General features: G+C 52.5%; 1 protein-coding gene across 1 annotated transcript in view; it reads right to left on the bottom strand.

Annotated features, from left to right (window-relative positions):
* ZMAT4 (zinc finger matrin-type 4) overlaps positions 1-15,759 on the bottom strand; it is a 70,737-nt gene that overhangs the window by 38,624 nt on the left and 16,354 nt on the right. The window contains 1 exon segment of the mRNA XM_075074671.1: positions 12,456-12,557. Coding sequence (XP_074930772.1) covers positions 12,456-12,557 — 102 coding nt within the window.

The following is a 15,759-nucleotide window of genomic DNA, read 5'->3' as shown; positions in this document are numbered from 1 at the left end:
CGAAGCTTCAACCTTCTGTAAAACTCCTCTCACCCTTATTTATGCACTTGTTTGGATTTATGAAAGCTAAGATAAAGAAATAACTTATGTTTGGCATAATTTAAAACTACATGGCTCCTTATGCAGCCTTATTATCCTACAGTTATAAAAGCAGAGCTTAAAATCATCCCTGGCCTTTGCAAGTATGCGGTGAGCATCTCATTCCCTCTCGGGAAGCGCAGGTAGCACAGCCCATTCGTCACCCGCTTTATCTCTGGTATTTTCTACGTTTACATGTGTATTTATCATCCTAACACCAAGGCAAGAGCACGGTGATTATTCTTGGCGTGCTACTTGCAAACAGCCCTGAGGGTTATCTTTTCCCCTCCACGACCCAACTTGAAATCTGCAGCTCGGAGGCGCGACAAGGGCAAGTGCCAGGGAGGGGGTGGCGCGGCCCCATGGGCAGCACCGCAGCCGCGCAGGCGGGACCCGCCGTGCTCCCGAGCTCCGGCCAGGCTCCGCCACCCCGTCCGCAGCTCCCGCGGGGCTGAAGGAGCTCTGGAGGACACAGCACCAGGAGGGTGTCCGAGACCAGCGGAGGCACGGCAGCCAGCACTGCCAGAGCACCGCGGCTCCCCGGCCCTCCAGCCCAGCCCAAGACCCGCCGCAGGTCCCGGCAGGACAGCTCACAGCAGGGGCTGGCCCGGCCAGCTGAGCATCGCTACCAACCGCCATCCGAGTTACTACAGGTACACAGGGAAAAGGGGCCAAAGGAAGACCCACCTACAGGAGTCAGGAAACCAGGATAAAGTGGGACCAGGGCACGTCCAGCTCCCATTTTGATCCGTCTCACCACATGTACGAGCCTTAGAAAGGACAGAACCCTGACACATCTGTAAGCCCCTGGTCTGGAACAAGAGCACTGCCTCTGGAGTTACCTGCCTGTTTACCAAGAGCCACCACAGCTTTATCTTAAGGTGCACTAAGAGGGTATTTCTGTGCCTGTGCATGTTGCTTTTGTAGCCTTACAAAGTGTAACACCGAAGACATTTTCACTTAAATTCTCTGTCTCTAGTATCTGGAAAATGTAAGTGAAAAAGCTTAACACTATATGCTTTAAAAACAACCCTTTCTATTCAAGGAGGGGAGGGAAGCTTAGAAACTGCCTGTTTTCATATAGCAACTGCAGACTTCTGCATTGCAAGTTCATGTGCTATTGCAAGAAGGCTCATCAATAAAAGTAAATAAACGGATCATTTCTACCGATATCAAATCTACTTTAATACAGGGGACTGTGGCAGAGGCAGCAGAGTTCTGGCAATTCAACCCTAAAACATAAAGGGGCAAAGCAGAGCTAAACTGTGCTATGAAACGCAATTTGATTTTGCATAAATCAAGTTTTGCAGCACACTTCTGCCCAGAGCGAGCGGCGGCGTGGCGAGAGGAGACAATTACGTCTCTGTGGGAGCCGCGGCAGCTGGCGGGACCCCGGGAGCCACGGCCGAGCTGGTCTCAGACGCTGCCGCCCTGCTCGCCCCGGCTCACGGAGGGTTTGCTCGCCGCCATCACAATTTAACAGCATCTCTGTAGATTCACCAACAGCAGCACCGTCCCGGGGGGGACTGAGGCACGTCTCTCCTTACAAGGCCAGAAGTCCGTGGCGGAGGCTTTAGCCCAGGGTTCGCTGGGCTGCACAGACACTCAGAGACCCCTCCTTCCCACGTCTGCCTGCGATGTGGGGAGCCCCCCCGACAGCAGGAGCTTGGCAGCCTGCAGTGGCCCCGGGCTCTGCTCCCACTTTGCACCACTGATTTAAGCTGACCTGACAGTCTAAAACATGTCACCATCTTGTGAGGGACTTCTTCCCGTACCCCCAAGCACCTCGCCAGGTTCAAATCAACCGTTTCTGCTGCTCTCGCATCTGATCTAATTTCGCTATTCCCCATCACTCCCTTTATCATCTGCTTGTTCACTCCTCTGCTGGCAGCATCATGTCTTCAGTCTGCCTGCCCTTCCTCTCTCGCTGCCGCTCCTCTGTGCCCTCCTCTCCAGCCGGAGCCCAGAGACCCCCCGCCCCGGGGGACACGCGGCCGTGCCGAGCGCCCGCAGGACTCACCGGTGGGAGACGGAGGGAACTGTCATGGCTGTGGCTTCTCTTAGTTTGCAGTAAATGCTTTTTCAGAAGCCTGGTGGTTGGATTTTAATCCTTTTAGTGTGTACTGTGTTGATTTTTTGGTACGCTGGCAGTTTCTTAATTAAATTGCCATGAAACATGCAGTCATATGATCACACCAACTTTATCATCTTTATTGGCCCTACTTGTAATCTCATCAGAAGAGACGAAGCCTTTTGGGCCACACCCAGTTCTCTAAACCTCACGCACAATACAGTCACACTGTCCTCCTGAAGGTAGGTACCCCAGCCCCCCTGCAGGGCCCGTTTGCTCGGGAGCCACGCCAAGCTGGGAGGGCTCTGCTCCCCGCAGCCGTCCCCCAGTGCTGCCGTGCCCGGCTCCGCGCTCGCCTTCCTCCTGGGAGCTTCCTCCGCTCTCCAAGTCCCATGAAGGCTCAGCAGTGGCGCTGCAGAGACCATGGCCAGCTCTTTTCAAGCACTTGCTTGCAAATTACTGGACCTGCCGACCCAAAAAACCAACAAGCTAGCCTTAGTAATCACTGCCTAACAAACTTCCAAATTTCTACTGGAACAGAACCAATTTATTCCTCGTTCTGTGATATAACAACATCCTCTGCTTTTTTTTAAATAGAGGACAGAAATATTTTCAGCAAACGCCTTCCCTTTTTTGCCTCTTCTACCCACACGACCAGCAAACACTATTGTCAAGATCCCCGTTGTTTGCTGCAGAGACAAACTCCCGTCTGTTATTCCAGACGCTGCTGGGTGCCAATGTCCTTTTTCTCCCTTTGTAATTTTTGCAAAGCCTCATTTATAATTTACGGTCATTTCTAGCCACTTCCCCTTTTTCCTCTGTGAGTTAATTTTTTAAAAAGCATCTACTCATGCTTGTGACTTTCTCAGCACACAGATACGTGCCCGTCGTGCCCAATTGCACACAGCTAAATTTTCACCCCCGTGAAGCTGCCTCTTCAAAGCAACAATTAGGCATGTTACCAGTTTGGACATTGATTTGCTTACGCATAAGGGCAATTACTGATGATCTATTCAGCCAAGCAACCATTAGCTCATTTCGTTTTCTCTAAATCCGTGACCATTTCTCCCTGCTCACCCAGCTGACCCTGCTCGTGGACCACCTCACCAGGGACACCGACATGGGTGTGCACGGCTGGGAGCAGCTTCCCCCAAATCTTGATCGCTGCAATTTTAAAAATGCAAAAACAAGACTTCAGAAGCTCCAAGGAAAACAAGAAGCTGCGCCCAAAGGCGGCAACTTGCAGGGGGTAAGGGGGGCTGCCCTGTCTGCCGCTCTGCAGTCGCACGGGGTCAAGGCGTCCAGCCCAAGCCTGACAACTTTAATCATAATCAACATTGCTGTTGCTTCATTCACCTTTGTAAGAGCAAAGGCTCACCAGCTAGATCCTCCTTTCCAGCGTGAGCTCAGAGTCCCCGTGGGCACACGAAACGCGTTTCCGCCAGGGGAGCCCAGAGACACCCTTTCCCATCCTCCTCCCTCCTGCTGCGCTCGAAGGTGCGAAGGGCCAGAGGGTCTCACACCACCAGCCGAGAGGCCCCTCAAGAAAAGGATTTCTGAACTGCGCTTGTTGAACGGAGACGAAAACACAGCGTTCGGTTTTTGCCCTTGGCACAGCCCCGTCACACAGGCAGAGCAGGCGGGCGGCACTGGTACCCAGGCTGGGTGGGTACCACGGGTGCCTACAGGGTATCTCCCACGGCTCGAGTCCCACCCCCGGGACCCAGCCCTGCCCTCTCGCAGCTGCTGATCCAGACAGATCCAGGTTTGGCTCTGCAGCTCTCTCCACCTGATAGATACCTGCAGACCCCCGGAACAGCAAGGCATCAATCTTCTGTCTCGGGAATCACCATTTCAGCTATGTGATCTTTAATTTTACCGCTTCCTATATTGATTTTGACTGTAGTCAAAGTACCTCTTGTCCTACACACCACAGCGTATCCTGTGGAGAGGAAAATAACTCTCTTTACAGCCTGTTGCTGGAGCAGCGTGGCACCAGCAGCAGGGCTCAGCACTTGGCTCGCAGGCTGCTGGTGCCCTACGGACCTGCCTCCCAGCGCCCAGGACCCCCTGGGATTGCCCAGTGGTTTCTGCTCCTCCCCAAGCGCACCGAAAGCCCCTTCTCACTTCACGTCCTCAAACTTCTGCAGGTGGATCTGACACCGAAGCTAAAGCAACCGTGGACTTACTCTTGCGTTGGCGCTCAGGGAATTTTTCCGGGCAGTGCAACTCCCTGGGAGCGTGCCAAGGGAAAGGGGATGCGGGGACGGGGCGAGTGGGATGGCAACCCCTGGAGCGTGCCTCGCTCAGCAAGCCAAACCCTTCTGTTCGCCTGCAGCCAAGCGTCGGGTTTCTCAGCTCAGGCCGCCCCGCCGCTGGGTACCGACGCTCGAGGCGCGGACAAACTTCGCTGCTGGTACAGAGCTGACATCCCGCTCTCCAGTGGGCAGTAGAAGAGATAACACAAGCGTAAGGCCCCCCCCGCACAAGGCGCCCGGCACCGCGCTCCGCAGGGCGGCATGCACCGGCGCCGCTGCCGTGTTCCCGTCCCATCTTTACGTGTCTGAAGCAAATCACTTTTAAAGTGCGTCAGTGCCAGTCACTTCTGAGAGCCCGGCACAGCGCGGGGGCGGGTTTTGACACAACGCACAACGATTAAAGACTCTGCTTTCAAACCCCTGGAACCCAAATCCAAACACGGGTCACAAGTTTAAAATATTAAAGAAAAGCAAGAGCGAATACCTGGAACAAACGGGTGCCCTCCGATGCACCGGGAGCAGAAAGGGGCTGCCGCGGGAAAGCGAGAGCTGCAGGGACTTCTCCTGGGGACGAGGCCAGCGTGGGCCTGTCTGGGGTGACAGGGCAACCTTCATCGCTTCTATTCCACGCAGGCTTAACGTGACATCCCTTGTGCCTCTCCATTACTGCTGACCTCAGGGTCTCATCCCTGGTGGATTTTACCATGGCTCTGAAGGTACCTTTGAACTCCAGCTATTTTTAGCCAGGAACAAGACTCTGCACAGAGGTACCTTGCAAGGGAGCTGTACGAGAGGGCTTTACCCGCTCTGCTGTTGCTGCTATTTAGCGATAGATGTTGACACTCGGAGTGCATTAAAAATAATGTTTAGCCATTAGCGCTGACAGCAGCATAGTAACGCGGAGCCTTGTAAAACACCATTTAATCTACGCCGGTTACCTGAAGCACTCTGTGATCCAGCAGCTAATGCTGCCCTGGTGGGTGAATACTTACTGTATGCAGAGAAGGGAAGAGGCAGCGCGGGCACCTCACCATAAAACACCGACATCCACGTATCTCTCTCATGTACCATGTGTGGCCATGTTTTACCTCAACATATTTTAATTACTGCAGTTAGACAGCACCACGCGAACTGGGTACCGAGGCAATCTGCAGAAGGTCTATATGTGCACATACGAAAAACAGAACAGTGCCTTCGTCACCTTTGCAACTGAACCACAAAAAAAGCTTTCTTTAGCCTGATTTTCCTTTTCTCCCCAAGCCAAGGTTCTCCTACCAAACACCAGCATAACCTCCAGAATAACAGTAATGTTTGAGCAGCCAATAAAAACTATACAGCATGAGTACTCCACCACAGAGCAGATTGCTCATCATTTCTGGGGAAGGACAGAGGAATAACAGGTAGGGCGTCCCCACCTCCTCCATCCTCTGAAGTATTTACGGGCTACTCTCAATAAAGCAAGCCAAAACCCGGCGGGTAAGGAGCTGCGATATGAGAGGGCACTGCTAGCAAACGTTAGCATTCCCTTCGATAATACACAGCTAACACCAGCAGAATCCCCGACACATGAGAGCCCTGTGCAGTCTTTATTTCCAGCTGAAGCACATCCTTTCCGCCCCTCCATCCTGGAAATGCCTGCAGCATCTCGTCCGGGGAGCTGGCACCAGACAGAATATTCCAGCTCCTTGTGTTCCAGTGCAGCATTTAGTTTGTTAAATAGAGTATATGCTCTTCCACTGCATTAAAATTTCAGACACAGGATTGCCTTTCCGAGCACACACATCTTGATCCTTAAGGCACTAATGTGCCAATAGTAAACAATGTTTATTATTCCTTCAGACAAGCCATCATTTTATGCAGCTTCCCAGAGGACGGCCCAACTGGAAGCAGATTAACCCGAGCACCACTCCAGCCCCGTGCAGACACGGAGTATTGATGAGGCTGTCGATCCTGCTCACCCGCTTCGCTCCAGAGACAGGGTGAGAAATTCCAGAGAGCACTCGGCTCCAGAGACGAGCCAAAGGGCACGGCACTTTATTTGTTCTCCCCAGTTTCCTCCGCATTTTAATTTTAATACACTTTGCCTCTGCCCTCTCCCTGCCTCTCAGGCTCCACCACAAGCATTTAAGCATCACCCTTCATCTCACAAGGTGAGCCAACATTCACACGACACCTTCCTGGGCTTCTCTTCCTACAGACCCAGTGTATTTCTCCATTTTAAATGAAAAAGCAAAGTACCACCTGAACACCTAAAGCAATAAAGATTACGATGGTGAAAAGTGTTACAGCAGCTTAAGGAGCAAATGCAGTGATGAATATGCAGCTCAGGGTGGAATCTGAGAGCAACTTTGCATATTTGGTGATTTTCCTGCAGGATTTTCAAGGAGAAACTTGAAAATAAATGGTAACATCTTCCTAATGGCTGTGTACACTTCTATATAGAAATGAGGACTTGTAGCTAACTAAGAAAGCTTAGCTTTTAAAATTTATGGCGCAGCTCACCAAAGGGACTGATACAGCCTCTCTCAAAGACAGAGCTGGAAAGAAGTGTTCAATCACAGATGATCTACAGAGCATCCAGCAGCAGAGAGGCTTTCCGCTCTAGAGGAAGGCGAGATGCAGAAATGGAGAAAAGGAAGAACCCTCCTCTGGGGCGCAGACTTTCAGTTGCATTGCAGCAAGTACAGTACGTCTGATTCCTCGCCTCCTCCTGTTTGGCAAACTCTGTGGCACCAGCCTCCTCCCAGATCACTGGTGCCCTCTGACCCTCTCCGGTTCCTCCTACACTCTTCCCCTTGCAGAGGGCAGCAGCTGTTGCTGAGCATATTAAGCAGCTGGTAAAGCGGCCACACAACCGCAAGGGCTTCTGACTGCCGGGCAGCAGCCTCGGTTAATTCTCTGCAATACTTTTGAGGGGTCAACGGCATTTGAATAGTGGTGGTTTGTTGATAGAAGTCACAGGAGCCTGATGGCAGATAGAGCTGCTGTAGCACGAGCCACGTGCTCTGAACCCCAGCCGTTTGACAGGCTCTCCCGTCTCCCCAGAATGGGCTCTGTGCGAAGGTGCAGACGCTCGGTAGTTGCCTTCTGGTTTTCCCACCCACAAATGTCATTTAAAAACAAATCAATCCCTTCATTTCAAAGTTGTGCTCGAAAGACACACACAGTCTGTGCCATCAAAGCAGAGCAAAAAGGTCGATGTCTGCAAGAGGCTCCCCGCCTCTGTGGCCGGCGCAGAAGGTGCCCCAGGAGGAGGGCGCCGGCAGACGCGACCCTCGCGACGCACCCAACCCTCCCCGCCTTCCCCGCCACCCACGGCCCCAGGAGGTGGCAGCCAAGGAAGGAGCTGCCACGGCACAGCTGGGCATCCTCTGCTCCACGTGCGCCGCAGGAGCCAGCCCACGCCGGCAACAGTTAAAGAGCATCAGGATGAGGCTGGTCCCAACCTCGTGCAGACCAAGTGTCCGGTCTGGAAGGGGTCTGCCAGTCATCCCCACGCCTGACAGCAGGCGGGCGAGCGAGAGCAGAGGCTCGAAATACCCTCCCTCCACCAGACAGCACCGCGCATTTGGCCACCACCTGCCTGACGCAGTCAGCAACCGCCTGGAGCGTATTGCATCCCTCTGCCCTTTTTTGTGATTCGTTGTCTAATCCTTCATCCCGCTTCATCTTTGTTCCTCCTGGGGGGGAAAGGGAGAGCCAGCGCACATCAGGAATGCTTGGCACATCGCAGCAGCACAGCGAGCTGCTACCTAGCAGGGATTTTATCAAGCATCCATATTTGGATGCTTTATTCCAGTAGCAGACATGGGAAGAGAGTTTTCCGATACTTCAGGGGACAAATTAAGATATTAATTTGCTTTAAGAATTGAAATATTCAAATGCACAATCTCTGGGGCATTGACAACAACCAGTAAGATCCGTCTCACCTGTTAACTGCTGCGTGGAAGCTAACCGGTATCTTCAAAGCAGCTTCCCGCGACTCTCAGCATCGCAGCACGCAGAGAGCTCGATAAGGCATTTTCTCATTTGGGCACCTGCGACTTCATTATGAGTCGATACCCCAAGGGCAGCTACTCAGATCAGCTCTGCCCTAGGGAGAACCCTAGACAGGAGAGCAGTACCGGGCAGTTTCACAGCGATGGAAAGGAGAGCAAAGGCACAGCAGAATATCAGACAAAGCCATAGACACAATTGCACAAAGCACATAAAATAAGGGCAGTATTTTGCTGTATGTCAAGCTGGAAGCAAATATATGCTGCAAATACTCTGATTCTTCTGTCATTTTTCCACTACACTTGCCCTTGGAAATAATACCGCTTAATATTGCATGACTGATATCAAATTATATTTTATTCCTGGCAAAGTAGTGTAGAAGAAAAGAGTTCTTGGTTGATGATTTGGAGAAGGAGATGAGACAGTGATTGGAACTGACTGATTCCTGTTTGGCAAGATAAAAACATCCCCCTTTCATACGCTGTTTCCCTCTATTTTCTTACAGAGAAATGTCTTATTTTGCATGCACAAAGAAGCCAAGATTCCAGTGCCTGGCACAAAGGCTGCAGATCTTATTCAGCTGCGCTAGAGAGGCAGCAGAAAAATTCCCTTTCTCTCTAAGCTCTGGCTCAGTAAGGGTGCCCTTCCACCGCTGACTAAAACCAGCCAAGGCACGGAGGAAGAGGCATCACCGGCACGGTCCGGGAGCTTGAGACTGCTGGTTTCCAGCCCAGCCTTCTGCAGGTACCTTCGCCAGCCCCGAGCGTGAGGCTCAGCAAGCTCCGCACGCCCCTTTGCGCGGCTCCGTGGCGCAGGCAGAGCCCCCGAAGCCCCGCAGCCACCCGGGCCGCGCCGACGCCGGCGTCCAGCAGCGCCGCGGGCAGCCGGGCTGGCCCCGGGCGCTCCCCGTCGGCCGGTCCCTCCTTCAGGAAACGAAAGGAAACCAATGCTGAGGAGCACGGGGGGATCCAGGCTGCCCGAGAGCGGCTCGCCCGACGCCAGCCAGCGCGCTGAGCGGCGGAGAGACGCTGAACTGTTTTGATTAAGCTGCAGGCACCACACCAGTGTGGAGCTTGTATTTTGCAGTGTTTCACTTCTCCCCAAAAAGTTCTAGTCAACTCAAAATGAAAAGTTTTGCTCTGTGCAAAACATTCATTTATGTTGTGTTTTTATTGGGTGCTTTGATATTGACGGTATTTTTTTATTTAACCAATCAGCTGAAACAAAGTAACGTTAGAAGATTAAATGAAAAGGCATTTGCAGAAGATTGTCTTCTGAAGTTGATATTTTCCCTATGAAAAGAATCAGTTTTGACCATACCGTGCTTTTCAAAAGAAAGGGGTGGGGGGAGGTGTGAAAATTGTGACCAGCTACTTCTTAATTAGGAAGAAACAGTGAATTTACATTCCTGCTATTAACTAATCGGCTTGCAGCAAGGGCTGGCCGTCTCAGGCAGGATGGAGCTCAGATACATTCAACACCACAATTCTGTACGAGAACAGTCATGTTGTGAATCCTGGTGTTATAAAAGTGAATATTCTGACCACAGGCTTGATCTGCTCCTCTGGCCAGGGAAGAGAAACCCCTTCCAAGCCCGTGCCTGGCAGAGGGAACAGCCCTCTCCGTTCACGGGGCAGATGCTCAGACCAAACTCCCTATGGAACAGCATCAGAGCAAGAATTATTTGCAGAAATTATTCTCCAATGATTTTCCATGATTAATGCACCCAGGGAAATAGCACTTTGCTTGACCGGTGTCTGACTAGAAAAAGGGGCCAAGTTCACCTAACAAGGGACTCACTACAAATTACCTGCCTGGGTCTCTCAAAACTCAGTCCAGCTCGTGCCGGGAAGGAGCTGGGAGCGCTGCAGAGCGGTTTTCCGTTCACATTTGCAGTCAAAGCACATGGACTCGGGAACCTCCCCCGCAAGGCTCGATGCCGCACCGAGCTGCCGGCAGCCCAAAGGCTCCGTGCGTTGGCCTCACGGAGGGAAACATCCAGGGTACGGCTCTGCTGCGCCACGCGAGGGCTCCTGGCGGCACGCCGGTCACCCAGCACCGCCTTCCCCGCCAAACCTCGGGCAGATCTTCAGCCCCCTCACTGTGTCCGCGCGTTTCTTGGGACCAGGGTAGGAGGAGAACCTGTGTTACACCCCAGAGCAGACGCTCCAAAGCGCCGAGCCTCCCTGTCAAGAGCAGGGGCGGCTGTGGGGACACGGCAAAGCACGGTGCCGCCGCGGCACAGGGGCACCTTCCATCTCCGGGGCCATCAGAGGAGACCCCTGGCGGGGCTGGGCCAGTCCCCCCGCCCGGCTCGCTCTCCCCATCCCTCTGATGGCATCATGCAACCCGGCAGGCAAGGCTACGAAATGACATTATGGTGCCGAACGTCTACAGCGTCTGCTGGGATTTCACGGGGGATGACAAATGAGCACAACACCTCGCGCTGGAAATATACAACAGAAAACCGTGTTGTTTTCCACATTTCAAAAACATCTCCTATGAATTAATGATTCAGCTCATACCTACAATTACAGGCACAGAAGAGGAGAGATTGGCTGAGCACCCCACTGCTCACCAGGCGCTACTCCCGTTTCTGCAGCGCTGCTTCTGCCTCCTGTAGACAAGATTTGGCATCCGCATCGACCATTATCAAGATCTGGAAGGCGTCCCTAAAACTGCAGCCTTAGACTCCACAGCGGCTGCCAGGGATCTCTGCTGCACACCAAGGGCAGCCAGAGGAGCGTTTACAGGGGATGTCTTGAGAAATTCACCAAAACAAACATGTAAAGTGCCTTACCAGTAACTGTGCGTTATTGTTTGCTCTGTTTGTTAATGCGGCACAGCATCCTTGGATACTGTACATTGATTAAGCTCCTTGTATGTCTCCCACCGGCCACACCGACAGAAATGTCTCCCCGGCATATCCATTGTTGAACACGCAAACCAGAGCAAAAGTTTGGGGAAACTTCATCTTCCACACCTCTCAGCACAGATTCTGATTTTGTGGAAATACTGCAGACACTGATAGCCTTAGTGTATTCAAAAGCAGGGGCAAAACGCAACTAAGCCATGCAGCCCCCATGAATGGGGGTCCTCCAGGAGACACTGGACAGTGTCACACGTCCTTCCCCCGCACGGCGCTGACCACCCGGCCGGGCGTCACCAGGGGACGACGGTCCCCTGCTCCCCGCGCCATTAAAACCTTGCAAAGGGTGACCGACTGTGCTCTAATCCCCCGTGCACAACCCTCGCACGAAGTGATCCTGCACCCTCCTCTTCATCTAAACACGAATGGGAAAGTTCCTGTCCTCCTGTCGGGTTAACGCTGAGACAGCCCCTCGCCGCGACGAGGATCTACGCCACGCTGCCGCAGAACCGCTCGGTGCACGTTTCCCGTGCCGCAGGGAGCGGGTGCCAAGGCATGGACAGGCAGTGGGTTTCCTTTCTTGAAGGATTTCGCAGCAGCATATCCCTCAGTAATTTCCTCCCTTGTTTAATAGGAATTTATTTAATTTTGTTCTGAAGATATGCAGTGCTGTTAATTGTGTTTCTAACATGTCTCTAATAATATATCCTTTCTAATTGTTTATTGCTTGCCTACCCCTTAAGTGCTTAAGCACATTCACAAATATTAATCTATTCTCTGCACAATCAGTGATTCCAACTCAGCAAAGCACAGTGCAGCACATTTAATATAAAAACTTACGTTCGTTTTGCTGAACTCTTAATTGAGCTCCTTGCTAACTATGCTTCTTTGAAAACTAGCTTTCAGTCACGTTCAAATCGCAGCCTGACTCTGCGACTTTAGACAGAAGAAACAACCAGACACGCAGCAGGTGATGTTGCAGCGACGCCATTTACAGAATAAGGTGCCACCAGTAAAAAGTGTCTTTTGAACCTTGAGTTTTCAGAGAGGAACTTTGAAATGCTGGCGTAGGTACTTGCTGGGAGTGCAGTCGCTGATGGCACCCTGTAAAACGCGCGGCTGGGAGAGGCAGCGACAGCGGGGATACAGATGGACAGAGCAGAGCTACCGAAGAGCATCCTACCTCGTAATGGGCCACGCGCTGGGACTCGGATATTAGCTGAGCGCTGCACACTTTGCAGTAACTTTCAGTGAATAATTCCTGGTCGATGTCGGACGATTTCATCTGTTCACGGCAGAGAGAAGAGACAAACAGAATCAGTTACAAAAGGCAGACAGAACAGGGCGTGTTTGATGAGGGTCCCTACAGAGACACGGGCAAAGTGACGCTCGAGCTGAGCGGTTCGTGTCACCGTGAGGGAACGAAACCGACTTTACAAACCTGCAGATGTGAAACACACGGTCCCCAGCACGTCCCCAGCACCTACAGCTCAGGTTTATGCACAACCAGCCTGCGCCGAGCGTTCGGTCCTCGCCTGCAGCAGCTCCCGGGCGTTTCCCCGGGCCCCACATCCCCGCCTGCGCCCAAGGGGCACCTGACCCGCTGGACGCCCTCGGCCACAGGCACGGCACAGGTTCCTGCTCTGCAATTACACTTCATGTATGAGCTACAGCTGTAAATGGCTGTTCTCCTCTATGACCTTTCATATCCAGAAATACCATGTACGTAACCAGCTGTAGCATCTATCGCTCGTGGCTCGAAACATGCTTAACCGTTTGTTATAAAACACAGAAGAGCTGATAAAGAGTTTTCTATAAAACGCAAACATCATTGCAATCTGGAGGAAGGTGTTTTTAAGCTGGAAGGGTGCTCTGCTATATTTCTCAATTTAGAAACGGAAGAAAATTGTTGGGGTGATTTACTGGGCTGTGCTGCTCTCAAGCAGCTGTTTAAATATTTGTGCGTTCCCCGCAACGTCCAGCGAGGACGCTTGCACCTACGAAGCCAGCTCTCTGAGTGAGCCGGTTCACGGGAACACTTCAGTTCTCTCTTCACACCTGCCTCGTTATGCAAGCAATTGCAGGTACCCAACTCTGAACTGGTAAGCAAGGTGCATATCAGGAAGGTTGAGGCTTATAAAAGATGAACCCAGGCAGAGCCAGAAACTCCAGCAGTAGCTTCACAGACAGGATATTTAAAAACAAAACACCCCAGTGCAATTCAAGAGGGAAATAGAGGCCGATGCTTTCTGACTAATGCCAAGATAAAGTCTATTAATTCACACTCATAACAAACTTGGGTATAATTAAGACGGATGATACCGTTTTTATAGAGTTTATTCCGCTGATTGGGAAGAAAAACAACAAGGAAGGGAAAAAGTTATGAGATCTCATTAGCAGAAAAACAATCAGGTTGAGAAAGGCCTGTCCTTGCAGGGCTGTGCAGCGGAGCTGAGGCAGCGCCAGCTCTGCCTCTGGGCTGGGGACGTCCCAGGCCCCCCGGGTGCCACCCTGGCCTAACCTTGTTCCCTTGGGTTCAGGAAACGAGGCTTTCCATGCACGTCTGCCTGCCAGCCCGCAGCAAGGGCTGCACCGAACCCCCAAACTTAAGGCCGACTCACAAATATTAAGATCTCTCCACATCCTATGAAGACAAGCAGCCGAGCCCGCACCAGAGGCTCCCAGCCCAGAGCCACCGGCTTGCCCCCAGCTCCAGGAGAAGGTTTATTTGGGTGTTTGTGGTCTACCGTACAGAAGACAACTCTCAGAGCTCCTCTGCTGCTGCCCTTGCTCTCTGACTCCGCAACGACACTTGCTTGTTTTCTCTTGCTATCTGCCTAGGTTTAACCATCATTTATGCTGTCTACAGAAAAGCTGCATTGAGAAACTTTTGAAGACACCAAAAGACCTTTTCAGGAATACAAGAAGTGTTGCAAAATTGCATCAAAGGCAAAATAAAGTGGAGGGAAGAAATCTCCCTTAAATACAACAGATTGACACAAGACAAACCAAAGAATCTCATTAAACCTCAATCTGGCAACCCAGACAGAGGCAGGTAATACTGCCCTCATTTGCATGCACTCTGCAGTGCTCACAGTGTAAACTCTCATTGCAAAACTCAGAGTAAATCAAAAGCTGCTCAGTATTATCTTAGCCCTTCATTCATGTTCTGGTAACAGATCCCACGTCTATCCTTCTTCTAACACGCGCACACGAATGGAGCTGTCTGCCCCCCCGTTATGGCAGCAGGGGCTAAACAGGCTTATCCAGGAACAGGATTTAACGGGTTTTTTCTAAGCAGTAACTTCTGATACAGGTATAGGATTTGTTAGCCTCAATATTGCCTGTTAGGTTTTATGTGCCATTGTTGTTACACGAGGAGGTAATGCATTGCAACAGGTGAATACAGCTGTTGTGCTGACAACGTGAGTGTTACACAGCATGATTCATGTATAACTATTCAAGTTACCTAATAAAGTCTCTCTGGAATGGCAGACCCTCAAGCAATGCATCAACATCAGTTACAGACGACACGAGGCAGGAGCATCCCCAGCGTGCCGTCCTGCAGGTGACTCGAGCACCGGCGGGTCCCACCCTGCTCTACAAGGCCACGGAAAGCAGAGGTTTAACGAACGGTAAATCCTCACCGCAAACAGCTCGTGCCCTTCAGCCGCAGCACCCGAGCCCTGCCGCTGCCCCGGGCCCTTGGCAGCTCTCGGCCAGCGCTGGCACCTGGCAACGGCTCCGCTCGCCAGAATGGCAGCGCCCGCAGGGTCCCTCCAAGGGCTGACTCGGTCCCTCGCTCGCTTCAGCTCAGGCTCTTTTACTACAGCTGTCTTTCCCGCAGAGCCTGACCCGATCCACGCCTTTCACGCGGGACCAGCGTTCGGCCACGCGTGCCCGGTACCCGCAGCACGTCTCCCGAAGGAAGAGCTGACCCTCGCCGTGTCCCTTCCCTCACCACGCAGCGAGCCCCCAGTTGTGCCTTGGGGCGGCAGCTGCTTCACTCCCATCCTCCTGCCCCTCTCCCAGCACCGCGCGCATCCTCCCCGCTGCTGGGACCACGCTGCTCTGCCCGGCCATCCCCTGAGCATCTCCGCAAGGAGCCGCTCTCGGCCGCCTTCGCCCCGCTCTCTGGCGGGCACCGGGTGGTTTTGACCTCCTCAAGCAGCTCGTCGGGTCCCGCTGCTGTCCCTGAGCTGCCGCGCTCCCATTGAACCACCGGCGGAAGGACGGGGCAACCCTTCCCCCTCAGTGCTGTTCAGGGACCAGGTCTCTCTGCTTGGCTTCAAGCACTGGATGCAGAAGGGAGCAGCAATGCCAGAGGAAGTCATAGTTCCCCGAAAGCTCTCCATGCCCCTGGGAAGCACAGCAAGGCCAGGACCACTAAAGCCTGCAGGATGGCAGAGTCCCCTTGTCAGGGAGCTGAAATGTAACCGAGTGTCTTCCCCATACTTAGAATCCTGGCAGAGCGTTTCACTGCTTGT

Source organism: Phalacrocorax aristotelis, chromosome 24 (genome assembly GCF_949628215.1).
Source record: "Phalacrocorax aristotelis chromosome 24, bGulAri2.1, whole genome shotgun sequence".
In the NCBI taxonomy this organism is placed as follows: domain Eukaryota; kingdom Metazoa; phylum Chordata; class Aves; order Suliformes; family Phalacrocoracidae; genus Phalacrocorax; species Phalacrocorax aristotelis.
This window is presented reverse-complemented; position numbering and strand designations above follow the sequence as displayed.